The sequence below is a fragment of the Hyperolius riggenbachi genome, chromosome 2 (assembly GCF_040937935.1).
Source record: "Hyperolius riggenbachi isolate aHypRig1 chromosome 2, aHypRig1.pri, whole genome shotgun sequence".
Classification (NCBI taxonomy): Eukaryota; Metazoa; Chordata; class Amphibia; order Anura; family Hyperoliidae; genus Hyperolius; species Hyperolius riggenbachi.
The window spans coordinates 449334310-449356659 of record NC_090647.1 but is presented as its reverse complement, the minus strand read 5'-3'; the positions used below and the strand labels follow the sequence as shown (position 1 = coordinate 449356659).

At 42.9% G+C, this 22350-nt stretch overlaps 1 protein-coding gene across 1 annotated transcript in view; it reads right to left on the bottom strand.

Moving 5' to 3' along the window:
• The window catches only part of LOC137544666 (caspase-1-A-like), a 59221-nt gene that overhangs the window by 8084 nt on the left and 28787 nt on the right, over positions 1-22350 (bottom strand). The window contains exons 6-9 of the mRNA XM_068265762.1: positions 22120-22299; positions 20122-20371; positions 16017-16151; positions 12231-12340 (exon numbers count right to left, since the gene is read on the bottom strand). Coding sequence (XP_068121863.1) covers positions 12231-12340; positions 16017-16151; positions 20122-20371; positions 22120-22299 — 675 coding nt within the window. The remainder of the gene's footprint in view (positions 1-12230; positions 12341-16016; positions 16152-20121; positions 20372-22119; positions 22300-22350) is intronic.

The window sequence follows — 22350 nt, the reverse complement described above, 5'->3', positions numbered from 1 at the left end:
TTGCTCAGGGGCTGTGGCTTAAAGTATTAGAGACACAGGATCAGCAGGCGATTCAGGCAACTGGTATTATTTTAAAAAGGAAAAATCCATATCCTTCTCCGTTTAGGTTCCCTTTAAGGATTTGTAGCATAAAAGCCAACTCACATTGGCTGGGATTTGAACCTGGGTCTCACTGTGTGGTGGGCATGCACCCTAACCACTGTACCAACTGAAGCTGGCCTAAAAATTACCATTTATGCTCAATACAAGAGAAAAAGTAGACAAGACAAATAACATTTATATCACAGTTTTCTCCTGGCGGACTCAAAGCACCAGAGCTGCAGCCACTAGGGCATGCTCTATAGGCAGTAGCAGTGTTAGGAAGACTTGCCTAAGGTCTCCTACTGAATAGGTGCTGGCTTACTGAACAGACAGAGCTGAGATTTGAACTCTGGTCTCCTGTGTCAGAGGCAGAGCCCTTAACCATTACACCGTGCAGCCACTGCTTACAGATATGTAGTCAGACATGGCCTTCTCTTTTGTGTTCAACAGTTGTCCAAAGAGAACCCCAGATAGCCAGGGAGATTCATATCTCTCTCTCTTCCTAACACTGCTACTGCCTATAGAGCATGCCCTAGTGGCTGCAGCTCTGGTGCTTTGAGTCCACCAGGAGAAAAGTGTGATATAAATGTTATTTGTCTTGTCTACTTTTTCTCTTGTATTGAGCATAAATGGTAATTTTTAGGCCAGCTTCAGTTGGTACAGTGGTTAGGGTGCATGCCCACCACACAGTGAGACCCAGGTTCAAATCCCAGCCAATGTGAGTTGGCTTTTATGCTACAAATCCTTAAAGGGAACCTAAACGGAGAAGGATATGGATTTTTCCTTTTTAAAATAATACCAGTTGCCTGAATCGCCTGCTGATCCTGTGTCTCTAATACTTTTAGCCACAGCCCCTGAACAAGCATGCAGATCAGGTGCTCTGACTGAAGTCAGACTGGATTAGCTGCATGCTTGTTTCAGGGTGTGATTCAGCCACTATTGCAGTCACAAAGATCAGCTGGACTGCCAGGCAACTGGTATTGTTTACAGGAAACATCCATATCACTCTCAGTTAAGGTTCCCTTTAAGCAACCTGTTTCTATTGCATTGAGCATAAATGGTAAATTTGAGGCCAGCTTCACTTACTACTGTAGTGGTACAGTGGTTAGGGTGACTTGCCCACCACACAGTGAGAGCTGGGTTCGATTCCCAGTCATGGTATGATGTATACTGGTTTTTAAAATAGTATAATTCCCTGGCAGAAGAGACCCTCCTCCCTCCGGGAGGAGGGAATAGGTAGAAGGGAGGTGGGAGGAGACCCACAAGAGGCTAATTAAAATCTCCCTAGCAGAGTGTGTAGCAGCTGTCCCATAACTAATTAGTGTAGGCAGACAACTGAGTCAAATGGTATAAGGACCTTGCTTGGAGGAGGGAGGGTGGGCGGGCCTCCAGCAGTGAGAGAAGTGTGTTTGGCAATAATATGTCTGCTGACAGTGATATGGAGGGTCAAAGTTTTGCTCAATAGAGCATTATGGGGCGAATCGAACTTCCGCAAAAGTTCGCCTGATGCAGGCGAACGCGAACCCCCAAAGTTCGCCTGGAACCGTTCGCAGGCGAACCATTCGCAACATCTTTACTAATGTGAAGATCTTCACAGAGATAGGCACAGCCCTTGATTGTCACTATCAGAAGCTTTTCTACAATCTCTGCAGCACTTGAGCTCTCATTCACTTTTGTCCATAGTGTCAGTGATGTAAGTAAGCTGCAAATCACACAATGAATAGAAAACCACAACACATGCTGGAAATAGTTAAATGAGTGTTTTCAGTTTCACACCAGGGCATGATCTATCTGATTATACTATAGTTAAAGACGGACAGACATTTCTTATTTACAATCAAATCCCTGCTTTCATGTCATTAAAGGTGCCCACTGCTCATACATCAGACGATGTATGGGCAGATCGACCAAGAGACAGATCTTTCTTTGATCGGAGAGAAATCTGTCAGCAGCCCATACACTGCAGACCAATTCCCGATCAATTTCAGCATGAAATCTCTCGGGAATCACCCTTGTAACACCGCCTCCAGCGCTGTTCCCCCAGTGAAAAATGTGCCACTTGGTGCCCCGTGCAGTATACATTACCTGTAGGGTCCGCCGCTGGCTTCATCTCTGGACTCTTCCGCACATACAGGCGTCACACACGCACCCACATATACACCGGCAACCACCTGTTGCAACATGTTCAATCGACACATGCAAGCAATTTTGGCCTCTTTGTGACACTGATTTTCATCCAATTATAATAATCGAATCAGATGATCGATCAACTGCCAAGTCGCATAATGTATGGCCACATAAAATGTCCTCAGAGGAGCTTGCAATGTAATCCCTGCCATCATGGCTCTGTCTTCAAAGTTAATTCCTGCCGTAATGTCACTAGCTATCCTCAGAGGAGCTTACAGTCTAAGGTCTCTTTTTCACGAACAGTTGTACTGTATGCTCAGCAAACAGTCACCAGGCAGCAGTGAGCAGTTGTGAGAGTTTGTGAGGCATTTCAATACCTATCAACTGCTCATGGAAAAGGGCCCTAATTCTTGTCCTCGGAGGGGGATGTGCTGTATTTGGGAGGGGGTACAACTCAAGGGGGCACAATTTATTCTTTAGCACCTGACTCCAATGATTGGGAGTAATTTGCTACACTGTATGTTTGCTGGAGAAAATGTTTGTGTATGGGAAGGGATGTGGGGGGGTGTTGCTAGGACCCCATTGGTCAGGGGCGGCTGATGATAGTCGGCCTAGGGCGGTAAAAAGTACAAATCCGGCCCTGGGTCAATGAGAGAATCCGCTGCCTTGCCGAGAGGAGTTCCTCAAAGGCTAATAAAACCTTGACAGAAAATAAGGCATTCTCAGAGACCAAAAGGAGGAAACCCCTTCACTGGGCTAGGGGACTGTGGGCCAATCACCTGCATCCCCGAAAATAAATGATTACAGAAACCCCAACAAAGAAAAGAAACCAGACTGATGAACTAAAGACGATTATTGGCTTGAAAACGGTCACGAGATTTGTTTTTTTGGAATATAAGGACGTAAAGACAAACTGGGAAATTAAGGCACGTTTGATCTGAAATGATATATTACAAGCTTGACATCTTAGGCTTGAGCAAGGTGCGCTGGAAAAACCATGGAAAACTGAAGACAAAAGAAGGGCCAACCTTTCTTTAATCTGGCAATGAGAAAGGCAAATACCATTTAGAAGGTGTTGGAATACTTCTAAGCAAGAAAGTAAAAAGGAGCTTGATCGAATGGGAGCCCATCTCAGGGAGAATCATAACCGCTCGCTTCAAAACAAACCTCAGAAATATAACAGTAGTCCAATGTTATGCTCCAACAGAAACCTCAACTACTGAAGAGAAAGACCAGTTCTATACAAAACTGCAAGAAACCTTTGATAAACAAAAGAAAAAAGACCTTGTCATTCTGATGGGTGACCTAAACTCAAAAATAGGTCCCGACAATATATTATTATGGATCCTGGCACTGCGTTGTTTTTAATATTGATTTTATTTCTTTGCAATTATGTGATTACCAATAAAGCTCTTTGATATTTTGGACAAAATATTGTGGTGTGGTGCTTATTGGGGGATTTTTCTTTTGTTGCTATATAGGTTTGCTTATATATCCCCTTTCTGCACACTTTGTGGTTATTCTTGATTATTCAAATTGAGCTAGCATTATTATAAACTGGTGCTACCCGTTTTTCTTTTGATTCTCTCAAAGAAGAAAGGCAAAACAGGAAGTAATGTCAAGGATAAAAGTGGAGCAATCCTTACAAATGAGAGAGAACAGCTTCAAAGATGGATGGAACACTCCCAGGAAGTTTTGAACAAAGATTGCAGAGGAAGTGGCCAACAAAACGAACAAGAACATCAAGAATGCAACGAACAAGACCCAAACATAAACACCGACGCACCAAGGAAAGAGAAAATGATCAAGGCCATTGAGAAGCTGAAAAGGGATCGATAACATTACAGCAGAAATGTTAAAAGAAGATTTCAGTGTCACTTTTACAGCCACAGTTTGAGAAAATCTGAGAGGAAAATCAAATTCCCGCTGACTGGAAAAGGGTGTCCTTGTGAAGCTGTCAAAAAGGGTGATACAACGGTGTGTGATAATTGGCGGGGATCACATTGCTATCTATTCTCAGTAAAGTATTTACAAGAATTTTACTAGATCGAGTGAAAGACTATGTGGATCAAAAACTCAGGAGAGAACAAGCTGGCTTCCGCAAGAAAAGATCTTGCACAGACCAAATAAATATACTGCACATTATAATAGAACAATGTCTGGAATTAGGAGTCCCATTGTATTTAGTCTTCATAGATTTAGTCAGGGCATTTGACTCCTTGGAAAGAGAGTCTATGTGAAGATCTTTAGAGAAATATGGAATACCAAGAAACCTCATCATTCTTATAAAGCAATTCTATGAGGATTATACATGCCAAGTTGTTCATAATGGCATGCTAAGTGATCCAATAGAAGTCAACTCAGTAGTCAAACAGGGATGCAAGGCAGTCCTTCTGTATGGATGTGAGAAATAGAAGGTGACAGCAGAGATAACAAAAAGCCTCTAAGCCTGTATAAACCGCTGCCTTCGAAGAATAATAAACATCTAGTGGCCAAATGTAATATCAAATAAAGAGTTGTGGGAAAGAACCCAAGAACAAGAGGACTTGCAGATCAAACACAGAAAGTGGAGATGGATTGGCCATACTCTTCGCAAGGATAAATCAATTGAGAAAGAAGCCTTAAAAAGGATTTCTCAAGGCAGCAGAAAAAAAGAAAAACCAAAGACAACTTAGAGAAGAAGTGTGGAGGAAGAAATAAAGAAGACAGGGAAATCATGAACTGAGATAGAAAAAAATCGCCCAGGACAGAAACCGGTGGCATACATTTGTTGAGGCCCTTTGCTCCAGTGGGAGACACAGGATTAAGTAAGAAATTTTCACATTTAAGCACTCCTTATATTAATTTGCCAATAACGTTATCACTACTTATCACAACAAAATGATCTATATCTTGTTTTTTTCACCAACAATTAGGCTTTAGTTGGGTGTTACATTTTGCTAAGAATTATTTTATTCTAAATGCATTTTAACGGCATCATAGTTTTAAAATAAAACATGCCACTGTGAATAAAACTCACACATTTTATTTTCCCATTTGTCCCGGTTATTACTACTTTTAAATTATGTCCCTAGTACACTGTAGACAATATTTTATTTGGAAATAAAGGCATATTTGTTCTGTTTTGCGTCTGTCACTAATTACAAGCTCTTATTTGCAAAAATAACAGTAATATACCCTCATGACATACATAATAAAAAAAAGTTAAGACCCTGAGGAAACTATTTACGTATTTTTTTTTAAAATGTCACTTTTCTATTTTTTTTTTAATTTTTAATACAAATGGTTTATCTTAGTATCTATGGGAGGGGAGGTAAGGGTTCAATTAATTAAGTATTTTATGTATTTTTATTTAATGTAATGTATGTAGGTGTAATTTTACTATTTGGCCACTAGATGTCCCACTTTATTACTCCTGTGTACTGAACAATATGCAGAGAAACTAATGTGTGTATGCATTACTTTCACTTTTGTCAATGACCACCAGCATCTCATGGATACCAGTGATCATTGATCACAGGCACTTAGATTCGTGAAGGGGAACTATGTTCCCCTTCACTGATCTGTGTACTAATGGGCGGTCTGGAGAATGCGCATGGGAAAACGCACGTGAGCGGGAGTGTGTACAGTGGCAATCGCAGGGAGATACATATTTCTATGCCCCTGAGGCTATGATGAAGTCTCAAGGGACAGAGATACTGTATATACTACCGTATCTTAAAAATGACAGGTGGTTAATTGAGCATCCCCGACGTGAAATGAGAGCAGCCGCACACATCACCGCCGACACTTTCTATACTAAAATGTTTCTGGTTAATTAAGAACAATAAACTACTTTTCTGATGGTTGTGTTTTTATTTCTTTTTTAACTCTTTAAAAAAATTGGCCTGTTTGATCGATTGGCCAGCCAACTGAACACAAAAACCAACACTATGATTATCTGTTTGTACAAGTTTGGCTTATCCTTGCATCTGAGGAAATCCAATAGGATGAAACGCGTCACATGAGCCAGTGACGCCAGCTGAGTGGGTGGTGCTCTGTCCTTCCCGTGCCTCCGTGCGCTTCCTCACGCCCTCCTGGGTTCAAGCCAGCTGTAGCGCGCAGATCCAAGGCGCCACTTCCCCACCACCAACACGGTTGTCTAAAGCATGATGTCTCCACGTCTCTCTGGAGGATATCCAATACAGTTCCGTGCAAGTTCACATAAGTTACTGCAAAGATTGATGCCTGAGTAGCGGTTTGTTCAAAAGGGCTGAGAGGTTTGACACTTATCTATGTGGCTGGCTGTAATGCGCACGTATATATGTTCAATATAGAGGCGTGCTTTAGTTTGCACACGGGTTGAGGATGAAGAATAACCTCCTTTTTCTCCTGGCGGTCATTTGTCCTGTGGACCATTAAATGGGCCTGAAGATTATATACATTTTCAGCGCTGGTCTTTACAAGGAGTGCACTCCAGGACTGTACAATCTATACATGTTACAGGTGCCACATTTAGTTAGCCACAGTGGTTTTTCTACGCAGTTATTGTTAATAAATTGTAATACATTTTGTGCATTTGCCCAGTGCTTCCTTATTTTGTATGATATCCTTAGTGTTCACCAGAATTCTTAACCCTCTAGATTTAAAGCTTGCAAGGGTAGGGCTCTCCCCCTAGTGTTTCCAGTTGCTAGCAGTGACACAGTTAAAAAATTGTGCAGCACATGTGCATGTCGGCCTGATACAACTCCTAATCAAGGTCAGCTGGGTCATTGCTGCTGTTGTCTCATTTCTTTTACTGGTGCTGCTGTATCTGAAGGGAGGCGTATTCTGCCTCCCTTAAATCTGGATCCTTATTGGTGCTGCATTCGGCAGGCTTTCAAGCTGCCCAATCAGTTGAGAGGGAAGTTTATAAAAGGCTGGAATGAACTGTAAAGCAAACCTGCTTTGAAACGTACAACCGTTCAGCCAGCAGAGTGCAGCTATTGATTCCATTGTCCAGGCGGTGTTGCCGAGGGCTTGTGAGGAAGAAGGAGAAGAGTGGTTGCGGGAGCTGTTGGAACCTGTTGTGGGATTATTGGAGCCAGTTGAGGCCATGTTGGAGAGGTTCCTGTTGCTGCAGCTCCCCTCCCTGCAGCTCCTGGGGGCTCTTCTGCTGTCAGGGATTATTACATTTTTTTTATTTTTATAAAACAATGACTGAATTTAACCACTTAAGGACCAGCCTATGCTGGTCCGATCTGTGCTGCGTGGGCTCTCCAGCCCACAGCACAGATCACTTTGAAGCCAGGTCGACCAGACTTCCCCCCTTTTTTCCCCACTAGGGGGATGTCCTGCTGGGGGGGTCTGATCGCCGCCGGCCATCTGCGTTTTGCGGGGGGGGGCTCCTCAAAGCCCCCCTCCGCAGCCATTTCCGCCCTCACGTTCCTTTCCTCCCTCTACCTCTTCCTACGTAATGCGCAGGACGGAATTCCGTCCAGCGCATTGAAGGATAGGCTTCCACCTATCAGATGCCGGCGATCCCCGGCCAATCAGAGGACGGGGATCGCCGATCTGCCGTACGGCGCTGCTGCGCAGCAGCGCCGTATGATGTAAACAGCGGGGATTTCTTCCCCGCGTGTTTATATTTTGCCGGCGAGCCGCGATCGGCGGCTCTCCGGCTGTTCACGGAGACACCCTCCGTGAACTGACATGGAAACATGGTAACCTACTTAAGACCTGCTGACGCCTATGGGCGTTAGCTGGTCGTTAAGTGGTTAAGGTGCCACTAGCTGAGAACAAAACTGTTCTTTCTTGTACATCATTAGTCTGCCTGGGGATAACAATTGATACCATTAAGATGGAATTCAGATTGTCGAGGATTTTCAGTTTTAAAAGCTAACTTGAACTTGTTGTTGGGTAAGTGGAAAGCCACGGTAAAAGAGACACAGGCCCATATGCAATTAACTTTTTCTCACGAGTTTTCTCCTAGGAGATATTTTTTTAACCTCTTTTTAAAATAACTTTTCAGTACTTTGCAATTGACAAAGCTTCAAAAAGTAGGTGGGAAGGTACTATCAAAATTATTTTGAGTATTTTCTTGCTTGTTGGTGGTTTAACCACTTGAGGACCGCGGTGTTAAACCCCCCCTAAAGACCAGGCCATTTTTCACTATTTGGGCCACTGCAGATTTAAGGGCTCCCTGCAGGGCCACACAACTCAGCACACAAGTGATTTCCCCCCCCCCCCTTCTTTTCTCCCCACCAACAGAGCTCTCTGTTGGTGGGGTCTGATCGTTCCGCCAGTGTTTATTTTTTTAAATAAATATTTATGTTCTTTTTTTTTTTTTTAAATAAATTTTACTATTTATTTTTATTTTTTTCCCTGAAATACCTCCCTCCCCCCAGCCAGCCAATCATGGGGAACGGCTGTCATAGGCTTAAGCCTATGAGAGCCGATTGCTCTCCTGTGTCCCAGGGGGACAGGCGTGTCACATGGCTGTCCCCAGTACAGCGCTGCCTTAGATTGCAACGCTGTACTATTTTAATAGACATCGGTTTTGCCGTCTAACAGTCTCCGAGCGACGATCGCCGCTGGGAGACTGAAGGCAGAGCAGAGCTCCGCCTTGCAAGCGGAGATGCGCAATCTCCTGCTAGCCCCATTGACAGCTGTTCATGCCAATCAGCGTGGAGTGGTCCTGGGGCTGCCTCCGCGTTCACACCAATCGGCATGGAGCAGTCGGCAAGTAGTTAAAAGGCATTTTAATAACAACGTGTGAAGATATCACCTAGGAGAAAATTAAGGAGGAACAATCTGTTTTAGGCCAGTTAGCATTTGCGTCTCATGTAATGCGTCTCATATAATGCGTCTCATATAATGCCAATGGGTAGAGTCTACTCGCACAGGTTAGCTAGAATGATTGCAGTTGTAAAAACTCCTTTTTGCCATGTCTATTTGAACAGGGAAATTAAAGAGGACCTGTATGGCACCAATTTTTACTGCATTACAATGGGAAATCATTGTGGCAGGAATAATTTGTCTTAGATGACAGAATTGAGTTTTTTACAGATGCAGCAGGGTCTGTAAGTTTGGGGCGTACTGGCAAGGTAGCTGGTGCGCATTGAGCGGTGGTCACAGTCATGGACAGGAGAGGTTAATAAAAACATTGTTCTGTTATAAATCTTTCCAGTATTGGTTTTATTAGTGTTATGTGGAGAAGGGTTTGCAAATAGATAAAGTTTGCTTCTCTGATTATGAGATAAAGTTATTTAAGGTAGCCTTTGGCCTGGCTTTCTTTTGTACTTTTCATATATCTGAGTTAGTAGCATCCTCAGTGTTCCCCAACCCTTTCCTCAAGGCCCACCAACCGTACATGTTGAGTGGAAATCCACAGAGGTAGTTAATCAGCTCTGCTGAGACAGTAATTACCCCACCTGTGCATGTTTGTGGTTTTCTGCAAAACATGTACTGTTGTTGGGCCTTGAGGACAGGGTTGGGGAACTCTGCTCTAGAATGTCTCAAGCTTCATTATGATCAGTGGATGTCCAGTTTAGCCAGAGGGGAGTGAAAGTTTTTATTAGCCATTCAAAGATGTATCAAAGGGGTAAGGGAATGTGGCTGTTGCTATGCCCATTACCCGGTTCTTCATGTTGTCCAATAAAATGTATATCCGAGTTTGGGGCTATGCAGCAGAATCTTTTCTTTGTCATTTGGATTGTTCCCCATGATCAGTTTTTTAATTTAAAGCAGTCTTCAAAAAAAACCCTTTGCATTTTGGGTTTGGAGAGGTATACATTTTCTTTCTATTCTTTTTGAATAGGGGCAGCCACAGAAACTGCTAGCCTCTGTCGTCTTGACACAGCCATCCAAAGAATTGAAAGGAGAGCAAAAAGCAGACGCTACATTGAAAATCTGATTTTTTAACTTTGTTGACTGTCTTTTTGTGGCAAGATACTACGAGTATGAAATGGGAGGGTCTGCGTTTCTTAGTGTACCATAAATTGCACGTTTGGCCAGTCCCGGATGTGTTAGTTTTAATTCTGGGAGGTAACGATCTGAGTAATCTTCTCACTTTAGACTTACTGCACAGAATGAAGAGTGATCTTTATGAGTTAAATATGGAGAAAGCACTGTTCTATACAGGCAGCAGCATCTGTGATGCAAGGGGACCTGCAGATCGCTCTCTGATAGTAAACTCTACTACCAGAACCCACAGATCTTTAGGTGTTAAAGTAAACCTGAGATGGGGGATATAAAAAATATATACATACCTGGGGCCTCCCCCAACCCCCTCCTGCCTGATTGCACCCTCACAGCTATCCTTCACTGCCTGCAGCCTCCGCAACTGCCCTGTAAGGTTGTCCGGTCAGCGCAGGCACAGTCGGGCTGTGCGCGCTTCCCTGACTCGCACCTGTGGCTGGGAGCATTCTGTGCCTGCGCAGTACTACTGTGCAGGCGCAGAATGCTCCCGGCAACAGGAGCGTGACGGGGTTGTGCGCACAGCCCAACTGCGCCTGCTCAGTATGCTCTGGACAGAAGGCAATTTTCGGAGGCTGCAGGCAGCGCAGGGTGGCATGGTGAATGTTTTTTTAGTACTCAGCATGGAACTGGAGGGCGGTGGGTTGTTCAGATTAATTAATCTGGCATAGGTTTAGACATACTTAATACAATTTTTCATTTTGCAATAGATTAGGCTAGGCTGGTTGGGAGGCCAGGCTTGTGAAGCTTGCATGGCTGGTAAGCAATGTCGCCCAGTATAACGGACATTTAATAAAGTGTTTATGTTTAGCTGCTTTGCAGATTGTTGATTTACAAGTTGATGGTTTACCTGGTTTGTTTTCAATAAAGTTCCTTTAGGCTACCTTTCCACTGTGTTCGGCATGCGCCTTGCGAGACGCGATGCCGACACAGCTGTGAAGTGTCTCGCAGCTGAATCCCTCTATGCACAGATATGGAATTTGAACAAGATATGCAAGATTATGCTGCATGCCATCAGATTTTTCCCCGCCCACGAATTCGGATGCTCCGTGTTGACTTCAATAGGCTGCCAAATCATATCCGAATTCTTGGGCAGGGAATCAGACCGGAATCGCAGAAGTGACAACCTAGCCTAAATGTTGCGTTATTAATACTTAATAAAGAATCAATGATTAATTTAATAAACCCCAATAAAACAGTCCGCAGCATATTTTTCTGCCAACAAGGTTGTCTTCATTAATCTTAGAGTTTTTATTAAGTTTAAGTTTCCTTTAATAGGCTACGGCTTGCATTTCCCATGGCAGTGACACAGTCAGTCAAATAACTGTGGAGCATATGGGCATGCCAGCCTGACATGAAACCTAATTAAAGTCAGCTGGGTCATTGCTGCTGGTGTCTTCTTTCTTATACAGGTGCTGCTGTATCTAAGGGGAGGTTTATTCTGCCTCCCTTAGCTCTGGATCCTGATTGGTGCTGCTTTTGGCAGGCTTTCAAGCTGCCAAATCAGTTGTGAGGGAAGTTTACGAAAGGCTGGAATGGCCTGTGAGGCTCACCTGCTTTGAAACCTGCAACCATTTAGCCTCCACCCTCTCTCCCCCACCCTGTTTCCCAAGGATTGTCACTAGCATTATTGGACTTTATTAGGGGTGTGGCACCTGTATTCAGGCGGATGTAAGTTGGGCAATGTCTCCCTGTAAAGTGTTTATGTTTACCTGCTTTGCATATTGTTGATCTACAAGTTGATTGTTTACCTGGTTTGTTTACAAAAATGTTCCTTTAATGTTGCTAAATACTTTCATTTACTAAACCCCAATAAAACAGTCCGCAGCATATTTTTCTGCCAACAAGGTTGTCTTAGAGTTGTTAGTAATGTTAAGTTTCCTTTAATAGTCCATGGAGTGCATTTTCCATGTGTATTTTATGAAATTAATATGTACTAATTTTGGTTATGTTTTCAAACTACACATCAATTGTGCTATTCATACCCCTATTGTCCACATTCTACAGCACTACAAAAGATGAAATAATAGGTAATTTCTGATGCCCTACTATTTTTCTATAAGGTGTTAACAGAGAAAATGACTTACTTCCTTGAAGATATCCTCTATTGGCCACCGATGGGCATTTTCTTTAATGTTTTTGATCAGACTAAGGATGAATAAGGAACCTTTATCGGGATCCCTCTTAGAAACAGTATCTAAATGTGTGAATATAAAATCACGTTATTATGGCTTGATTGGTGACATCAATGTTTATAGATATTAACCACTTAAGTATCACTTAAATACCCCTGTAAGCTCGCAAGGGCAGGGCTCTCTCACCCTCTCACCCTTTTGTATCTTGAAATTGTATTTATTTAATAGCTTGCACTCTGTTATACATTTTATTCATCATGTTATATCTGTCATTGTAATCACCAGTTCTGTATTTTATACCAGTTTCCATATTTGATGTATATCATTGTCTGTATTAATATGTACTCCTTGTTTGTCTTCCTATTTTGTACAGCGCAATGGAATATGTTGGCGATTTATAAATAAATAATAATAATAAAGTGCCAGCAGTCTCCTCCCCCTTAAGGACCAGAGACCGCTGATACCATAACTGCAGGATACCAACGAATCACTGCACATACCCTCCACAACCATTGTCCAAGACACAAACCCGTAGACTGGAGCTACCCACTCTGCCATCTCTTATGACAGCAGAGCTCTTTGAGCCAGTCAGGAGCCACTTTCATTGGCTCCCGAACGTAAAATCAATGTAAGCCAAAGGGAGTTGCGTATATTGACCGACAGGGTCAGGAGCGATCGGTGGCAACGAGAGCGGCGGGAACGTGCAGCGGCGGTGATATGAAATCTACGCCCTGGCAGGTATTAGGGGAACAACAGGGCGTAGATTTCAATCACCATGTGGTTAACATGTGTATATTTGTACACATTTACAGGGCTTACATAAAATACATCTGTTTTCGGATCGGAGTCTCTGGTCCCTTTAAGGACCATGGGCTTTTTTTTCATTTTACCCTTCCCGATCACTGTGATTGACTCAGAGTGATCAGGAGGTCAGGAGCCAATGAAAGTGGCTCCTGACAATGTTAGGGAGCTAAGCTGTCTATAGGCAAAAGAGATCTGTGCCAGCGGGGACTTTTGCGATCTGTGCTCGGGATCAGGCAGCCACATGTGTGGTGTAGTTTTAACTACACACAGTCCTAAACCGGTTGATCTAGTCTATAGAAAATCCTATATAATATTACAACTTAAAGAGGACCTCTTATGTTGCACAAATAAATGTGCTGCAAAGAAAGACATATGTAGTGTTTGTAATGTATTTTAGGAGTCTGATGTCCATCCTGTTTACTGTTTAAAATCCCAATGAAATAATCTGGCATGATCATGTCCAGTCAGATCATGTGACACACTTATATCTGTATGGGTGTTATGTGTCCTGCATAGCTCTCTGTGTTTTTTTTTTTTGGGGGGGGGAGGGGGACAGTTACTACTGTATTCCCCTGCAGTGAGGCTCCTTTTCCACTAGGAAACACGATCACACACAAAAACGCACTGAAAATCGCTCATACAACCATTAATTTCCACTTGCCACTGGAGCGTGATCACAGCAAAATTCTTGCAGGCCGGCAATTGCAATTTAGGAAAAAATTGGGATGTGCTAATTGAAAAGGAGCGATTTACATGTTAACTACTTGCCAACCGCTCCCCGCCAATTGACGTGAATGCGGCGGCAGCCCCAGGACCACTCCATGCCGATGAGCATGAATGGCTTTCAATGGGACTAGAAGGAGATCGCAAGCGCATCTCCGCTTGGAAGGCTCCCGCTCGGAGACCTTTAGACGGCCGTCTAATAACCCTGCACAGTGCTGCGATCTAAGGCATGGCGGTCCCCTCTGTAGGCAGGGAAGTGATCACCCTGATTGGCTGGGGGAGGGAGGGGGGAATATAAAATAAATTAAAAAATAGGTTGATTTATTCAAAAATTAATAAAATAAATATTTATATATAAAAAAACAACAACAACTGGGGAGCAATTAGACCCCACCAACAGAGAGCTCTGTTGGTGGGAAGAAAAGGGGGGGGGGAGGGATCACTCGTGTGCTGAGATGTGCGGCCCTGCAGCTAGGCCTTAAAGCTGCAGTGGCCCAATTAGTAAAAAATGGCCTGGTCACTAGGGGGGTTTAACACTGCGGTCCTCAAGTGGTTAATCACTGTGCTGTTTTGAAAAAAAAATGCAAGCAACCTGCTTTTTTGAATAAAAAGGACCCTTAGTGGGCTCCTGTTTGCCTCCCCCCTCCCCTCTCCATGGGAAAGTATACGCTGTTTGTCTGAATGACAGAACGTTGGAATGCGCTTTTGGAACTCCTCGGAAAGGCTTTGGAAGTACTCGTATCCCCGAGTACTTTCAAAGATGAGCGGATCCGTACAGCGCTTGTGCAAGCCAGTATGGATCTGCATGTTATCGGAAGTACTTGGGGACGCAAGTACTTCCGAGAAGTCCTGAAGGGGTATTCTGACATTCTAGTTGAATAACATCAACAAAAGGCCTATTGGTGGTACGAAGCAATGGAGAGAGGGCTGGGAAGGCTTTATGGGATCCAGAGCCTTTCCTCTACTTAGGTGATTATCTAAGTCTTTTTCCTTTATCTCGGTTCAGGTTTGCTTTGAAGTAAACCCGAGGTGAAAAAAATAAAGACTTATCTAAGAAAAGGGAAGCGTCTGGATCCTGCAGAGGCTTCTAGTGTCCTCCTGGAGACCGCTGCCCAGGACCCCCTTGTACATCCTAGCTGTGCTCCTCTTTATGCACGAGCATGGCTGTGCTGCACTTGCGCGAGTGCAGCCTCGCCTGTGCAGTACCCAGACTCAACATGTTAGGCCAATCACAAGACAAGACAAGGAAGTATTGGCCTAATCAGAGAATTTAGACGTGTACCTCAGAAATCAGAATTCCGCAGAATACCGAGTACCAAGACTGATTTCTGCTAATGCTGATTACCGATTCTGCAGATTTCCTATCGGTTTCCGATTTCTCAGTTCGGATTTCCGAGTAGTGTTTTTTTGGTAATTTTTTGCATTCTCTGATTGGCCAAATACTTCCGAGTTGACTCTGCATTCTCTGATTGGTCCAATGCTTCCGAGTTCTGTGATTGGGCTAAAATTACCACATTGCAGTAATGCAGTATTTCTGCAGAAATCCGATTTCCAAGTTCCGTTTTCTGGAATTTCAAGCCCGCGAAATCTGAATGAGCATCTGAATGTACTCTTTGATGGAGATATCATCAAGATAAGAGAAGCCAGCCTAGAGCCAGTGGTGTTTATAGTTTCATTCATATAGCGTAACTCCAACCACAATGTTTACATTTATCTAGAACAGTGGTGTCAAACTCAATCATGTAAGGGGCCAAAATCTAAAACGAAGAACAAAGTCTAAGACACGGCCCAATTTGTTAATTGGGATTTTACAAAAAATGTAACAGTCTCAAATAAAGTGACATAACTATGAGGAGGGGGGGGGGGGGGGGGGGTTATTTGACACCTGTGATCTAGAAAAACGGAAGGTTGGGACCTGTTAGATTTTTATTGTGGTCTGTGTCTCATCTTGGGAGATTAATCTCCGCTAGGGATGCGTACTCTCTAGTGATATGTGATATTCACTGACTGAATGTTTTGAGGGGAATAACTGAGCAGATTTTCAGACACAAAGCTGAGCTGTTAGTGGGTCTGGATGTTTTTGTAAGCAACTTGATTTTCCGTTGTGGTGTTTTTGGTAACTTGCTGCACTGAGAGCAACAAGTTTTGTTTATTTGATCTGTTACATTAAACACCACACTACTGTAATAATGATTATGTTAATCTGTATACCTGGGGTTGTAGAACAGAAACAGATGAAGTCACATTCCTTGTGCATCCAGCGCATTCTATCATCTTCCAAGTTTTCTTTGTCATCATTTTGGGGTGCACAGGGACCATCATTTACCAGAACTCTACTATGCTCACCTGAAAACAGACACAACAATCATGAGAATGATGTGACTTGTTCAATGAACTCTCCAAAACTGCAAAATATGTTGCAACCTATATGTTTGTGGTACATTGGTCAGAAAAATTGTTTGCAATTCTTGAATTGAAAAGATACTTAAACAATTGTATGGTGTGTGGCCACCTTAACATGTTTCAAGGATCTGCCCACTTCTTCATATCAAGACGCAGTGGGCTTGATTCACTAAGACAAATAGCATGCCTTATCAAAGTTAGCACACCTTATCAGAGTAGCATACCGAGCAGTACGAACCCGCAGGGGCTTAGGGCAGGACAAGTGAAGCTCTTGTCATTGCCAATTAGCAGGCATAAGTTCGCTATGCTACTTTGATAAGGCGTGCTAACTTTAAGAAGGCATGCTATTTGTCTTAAGGTGCCCATACATTAGAACGAATATGGACAAATTCGACCAAGAGACAAATTTATCTCTAATTAATCTAACAGTTCTAGGTCCTGATAGGGCTTAGCACCTCTGGCCAGAGGTGCTAAGCCCTATCAGGACCTAGAACTGTGAGATACTCCTATTGTTTAATGCCTGAAGAAGCGGGTGTTTATGCCCGTGAAACGCGTCGCAGTGTTTTGGAGTATGTGAATAAATTTGTTGTTGATTTTCACTGACAGCATCGTGTCCATTTTTGGCTGGTCGGTCCACCACCACCATCCAGATATTTTAAGCTTTTTAGCATCTTTTATCCTACTGGCGCCTCTGCACATCAACTTATCCAGTGAACCACCCTTGGTGGAAGGGTGTTATACCCTCTTTTCCTTCTATCACAGAGAGCGACATCTTAATCCTGAGTGGGGACAGGTCTATACTCCCCACTTGCCTATACAGTGGTTGCCTCAGCGGTAACCCTTGTTTGTAAGTATAATACTTACCTATAATTTCCATCCATCTGGGCTAATACCTACTACACTATATTGGGCTCTCGGTTTGTCTTTCTATATCTCACTGGGTAAGCCACATATGCGCCTTCATGACGTCAGACATAGCGCCGCTGGCGTGTATTCGGAACCCAGCGAGATGGACGGAAACCGCATGGAGGCTGACACCGCACAGGTAATGTATAAATGCACTACACTACATTTATTGCGGCGGCAGCGGTGGGGGTTTCGTCGTCTCGTCACACGTTCACAATTCGGCCGCCGTACCGCCGCGCACCTGACCAACCGACTTCTGCCCGACATCTTCCAGCATGCGTGATCCACCATGTGGCCAATTTCTGTCCCGAAATTGGTCGCTTTGTCGGGCGGGCATGCACTTGGCATTGGATGGTCGATTGGTTGGTTGGTCGGCTAGTGTATGGCCCCCTTTAGTGAATCAAGCCCAGTGTCTAAAAAAATTGTTTCAGAACTGGAAACCCCTGTTTGTGAGTACGACTTCACTATACTCACTTGCCTTACCTGGTGCCTCAAAGTACTACACTATAAAGGGCTCCTGAGATCTGTGTCTTTTTTGTGTTGTCTGGAAGGTTCTTCCCACTCCCATAGACCACCTTACGCAACAGAAGAACACTATTGTCATGTACAGTGAATTCCCTTCATTGCAAGTCAGCTCTCTGTTGGCCTTTTAGCACCACATGTCAATGCTGAACAATCATGTGGCTAATAATAAATTATTATGGTAGATTGTGTCATCTCTTTAAAGATGTTGTTGCCGTTGGTAGCTTTTACTTTAAATGATTTTAGATGTTGTTTTTCAGTAACGATTTGTGTAATTTCAAGAAAAAAAACTTGTGATTAAAATAGTTTGAGTGGTGCTTTTGAATAATTCTGGTACTTTTTCAGCTTTTGCAGTAGATTTTGAAAAAGGCATAACATTGCTGAAATACTTTATGGCAGTTAGGGCCTGGGCCCCCCCAAAGCACTGGAAGGGCCGCATGTGCTGGCTGCAGGCCTGTGGCACACTAACCAGCACACCGTGTTCCAGCACTGAGAGAAGAGTGACATCAGCGCTTGAACGTGGGGAACAGATGAGTGAGCCCGCTACAGCGAACTTTCTATACTGGGGCACCACCTATATCTGGCTACAGGCTACCTATACTGGGGCACCACCTATACCTGGCTACCTATACTGGGGCACCACCTATACTTGGCTACCTTTACTGAGGGCACTACCTGTACCTGGATACCTATACTAGGGCACCACCTATACTTGGCTACTTATACTGGGGTGCCTATAGCTTGCTACCTATACTGGGGGCACCTGTACCTGGCTAACCTATACTGTGTCCACAGCACATTTTGCGCGTGGACATGGGGGTGGGGTGGCTAGTGGGCGGGCACAGCAACCAGTGGGTGGGCCGGGGGGGGGGGGCAGGCCTGATGATGTGTGAGGGGCCCCAAAATTTCTGATGGCGGCCCTGGGCCTGAGCCCACTGTTGTGCTGCTGAGCTGATTACAGCAACACATCTAAGTGTGCGATAGCCAAGGGCATCAGACATAGCTGTCTGGTGACACACTGATGTGCTGCACAACACACTGCTGCATGCATTTCCATGCGCAACTTGATTGTGTGTTCAGGCCCAAACACATTTCACATTCAGCTGTTGCCTACGTGCATTAGAAGACAACTAATCTGTTCATCCAAATTATTCAGTTTCAAAGTCTGTGGGTTAAATAATCCATTTTAATGAGAATCTGTAAGGAAAAAAACTGCCCCTGATGAGGCTTCCCCCATCCTCCTGTGTCCCAGTGCTGTCAGCCAATGAAGATCCGCTAGGGCTCCAGGATCATAACAATCCTGTGTGCGCCTGCGCAGCAGAGCAGCTCCGATCGGGTTCGGCTATTTCTGCCTGAGCCCAAAGGAAAGCTACCATTGTGCCTGCGTGAGGCTCACACAGGACTGTTATAATCCTGGAACCCCACGGCTGACAAGCTTGTTGGCGGATTTTCAACAGCTAACAGCGTTGGAACGAAGGGTCGGAGGAGGAAGGGGGAAGCCTCATTAGGATCCAGAAGCTTCCCCCTCCCGAGGGAAGTGCCCCATAGGAGCTCTCTTTTTTCCCATAAATGTTATTTATCAAGTCTCTAGCTCAGTCTCTGGTAAGCCCAAATCTTATACAGTAGATAGATAACATAACAACAACATTTTTTTTGACAGGGACAAGAAGATAAAAATCCCTCTACACATACATAAAAACAGTGGGAGGAGTTATACAAATTTTATATGCTAATACTAAACAGCCATTTATTTCAACACTGATACATGTAGTCTTTTTGGCTATGGTCAGTAGCCATATGAACCATATTGTAGGGGCACCATAGCCTGAGATGGACCATGACATGATAACCAGTCAGCATATGGTGACTTGCGATGCAACAAAGGGAACAAAAAGCCCGGCTTCGCTTCTTAAATAGGAAATTGTTTTTATCCAGACCTTGTTAAAGTGGACCCAAACTAAAAATACAAGATTTCAGAAATAAAATCTATTTTCTAACTTACAATAAATAGCAGCCTTTTTTCAGCTCCATGATGACAAATATAAAATATTTTACATTTATTGGATGAACCCCTCCCTTCCTTTCATATTGCCGGGACAGAATCCGGCAAACTGATGGAGGAGATAAAAAAACAAAACACAAGCTGCTACTGATGATGTCACAGGGAAGGTGACCTTAGCTTGTGTGAGATTTCACATAGACCACGCCCCTATGAGGGAGGGTAGCTGATGACAAACACACCCATGATCTAAAACCTCTTACTAAGCTCAGAAGTAATGGCTGCCACCTGTATAACCCTAGTTATGGAAATAGAAGGGTGAAAAGCATGCACTGAAATGCTCATAGGCTTGAAGGAGTGTTTATTTATCTTTCTATGTGTCAGAGTGATGCAACTAAATATTTTGAATTAAAAAATGTTTGGTTTGGATCCACACTTTAAGGAAACAGTGCAGTATTATTTAGATTTGATATTGCTTTTACTTACAGCCACGACAAGCCTGGATAAGGATAATTTTTGGTTTATCTCGCAGTGCTGGGCAGTTCTCATTGTTGAAAGTAGTAAAGATCTCATCAGTCTTCAGAACATTTATTTCCTTTCTTTCAGTTTCATTGAGTTTCATATCAGTTCCGCAGATGACATCTCTCATCCCATGAGACATAAACACTAGGAAAGTGCTATCAGAAGCCTTATGGTCTTCATGAGCAGCAAAGGTCTTCATTGTGTCCCGCATCTCCTTAAAATGATTATGAAAACCAGTTTAAGCAGGAAGTTTTACACCAGGATGATACCCTTTTTTGGCTAATCTCACTAATATTATAAATGGGAAAGTTTGGATGTTTGTTACTCAATCACGCAACAATGGCAGAACGGATATGAATGAAATTTGGCACACACATAGTACATTACCTGGAATAACATATAGGACACTTTTTATCCCCATAACCAAAATGTGGGCGGAGACAAATACAGATTTCACTGGGGAAATGTAAACTGCAGCCATTCTTACACTGTTAATGGTAGAGTTCTCAAACTTTGCACAGTTGGTCACTGGGTGACTGGAAATAATATTCAAAAAAGTGGGTGGAGCCTACAAAACCCAATTAAAATTCACCTATTGATTTTCAAGGGGAATTTTTAATTGCTGCCATTCTTGCACTGTTAATGGCACAAGCCTCACACTTAGTACAGTTGGTAATTAGGTGACTGGGGTTCAAATTCAGAAAGGAGGGTGGAGCTACAGCCAATCAGATTTGTTTCATTTCAATACAAATTATTGATGCCAAAGACTGCAAAGCTTGCAAACTAGGTCATTGAGTAATTGTGTGGTAGGGTTAGAAAAAGTGGGCAGCGCCAACACCAGCCAACCACATACTCGGGCAATGCCGGGCCATCAGCAATTTTTACCTCCCATTCATTCACCAATAACTTTATCGCTATTTATCACAATTAACTATATCTTGTTTTTTCTGCCACCAGTTAGGCTTTCTTTGGGTGGTACATTATGCTAAGAATTATTTTTTTTCTAAATGTATTTTAAACGGGAGTATTAAGAACAAATGGAATAATATTCATTATATCTCAGTTTTCGGCCATTATAGCTTTAAAATAATACATGCTACCATAACCAATGGTTATTACACCATTTAAATGATGTCCCTATCACAATGTATGGTGCCAATATTTTATTTGGAAATAAAGGTGCATTTTTTCAGTTTTGCTGCAACACTATTTACAAGCTTACCGTATATAATTTAAAAAATATTAGTAATATACCCTCTTCACATTCATATTAAAAAAAAGTTCAGACCCTTAGGTAACTATTTATGCTTTTGTTTTTTTAATTGTAATTTTTTTTTAATTAAAATGTTATTTGGGTAAATTTTGGTGTGGTAGGTTAACAGTTAATTTTAAATGTAATAATGTGTATTTAACTGTATGTAGATGTAGTTTTATTATTTGGCCACAAGATAGCCAGTCAACATTTTTTTTTTTTAGTACTAGAAGTGAGAGTATAGGAAGGACGGGAAACTTTTTTTTTCTTCAGAAACGTAGAGGCTTCTCAAAGAAGCCGTCGGTCTTTCTACTGGGGACTTAGATCAATGAATGTGAACTATGTTCCCATTCTTTGATCTCCGGGCTAACAGGCAGCGGCGCGGGAGCTTGCTGCACCGCAGCAGCAGCCTTTTGGACATAGTAGAAACATCCAAAAGGCTAAAGTAGTTAAACAGAAGGTATTTGCAATAATTCAGCTTTAAGTAAACAAGTGTAGTTTCCCATGATGCATTACTCCTTAATATGCAAATCATCTTTTTATGCCTGAAAGCCAGGCACACATCTAGAACCGCTGGTGTATAGTGAGCCTATAGCTTGTAAATTTTACAAGCTATAGGCTCACCAAAGAATTGATACAATTCTGTTGAATACTATAGAAGTTTACCAGCGACAACAGAGACATGATAAAAAAGAGTAAAGATGTATTACTTCTACTGTCAGGTTAGTTTTCTGCTCAACTTCGTATCCAAGACCTTCTAACAATTTCTGCATCCCGTCCACATCAAACTCTGCCCCTCTGCGTTCCCCAAGATCAGGATGGTCAAACTTCTTATTACAGATGACCAGAGCACGACGTTTGCGCGTCTCCTGAGGGCATACTTCATAAAGCTAAAAAAAATGAAATTTGAATATGCTGTTATAAAGTATAAATTAACAACT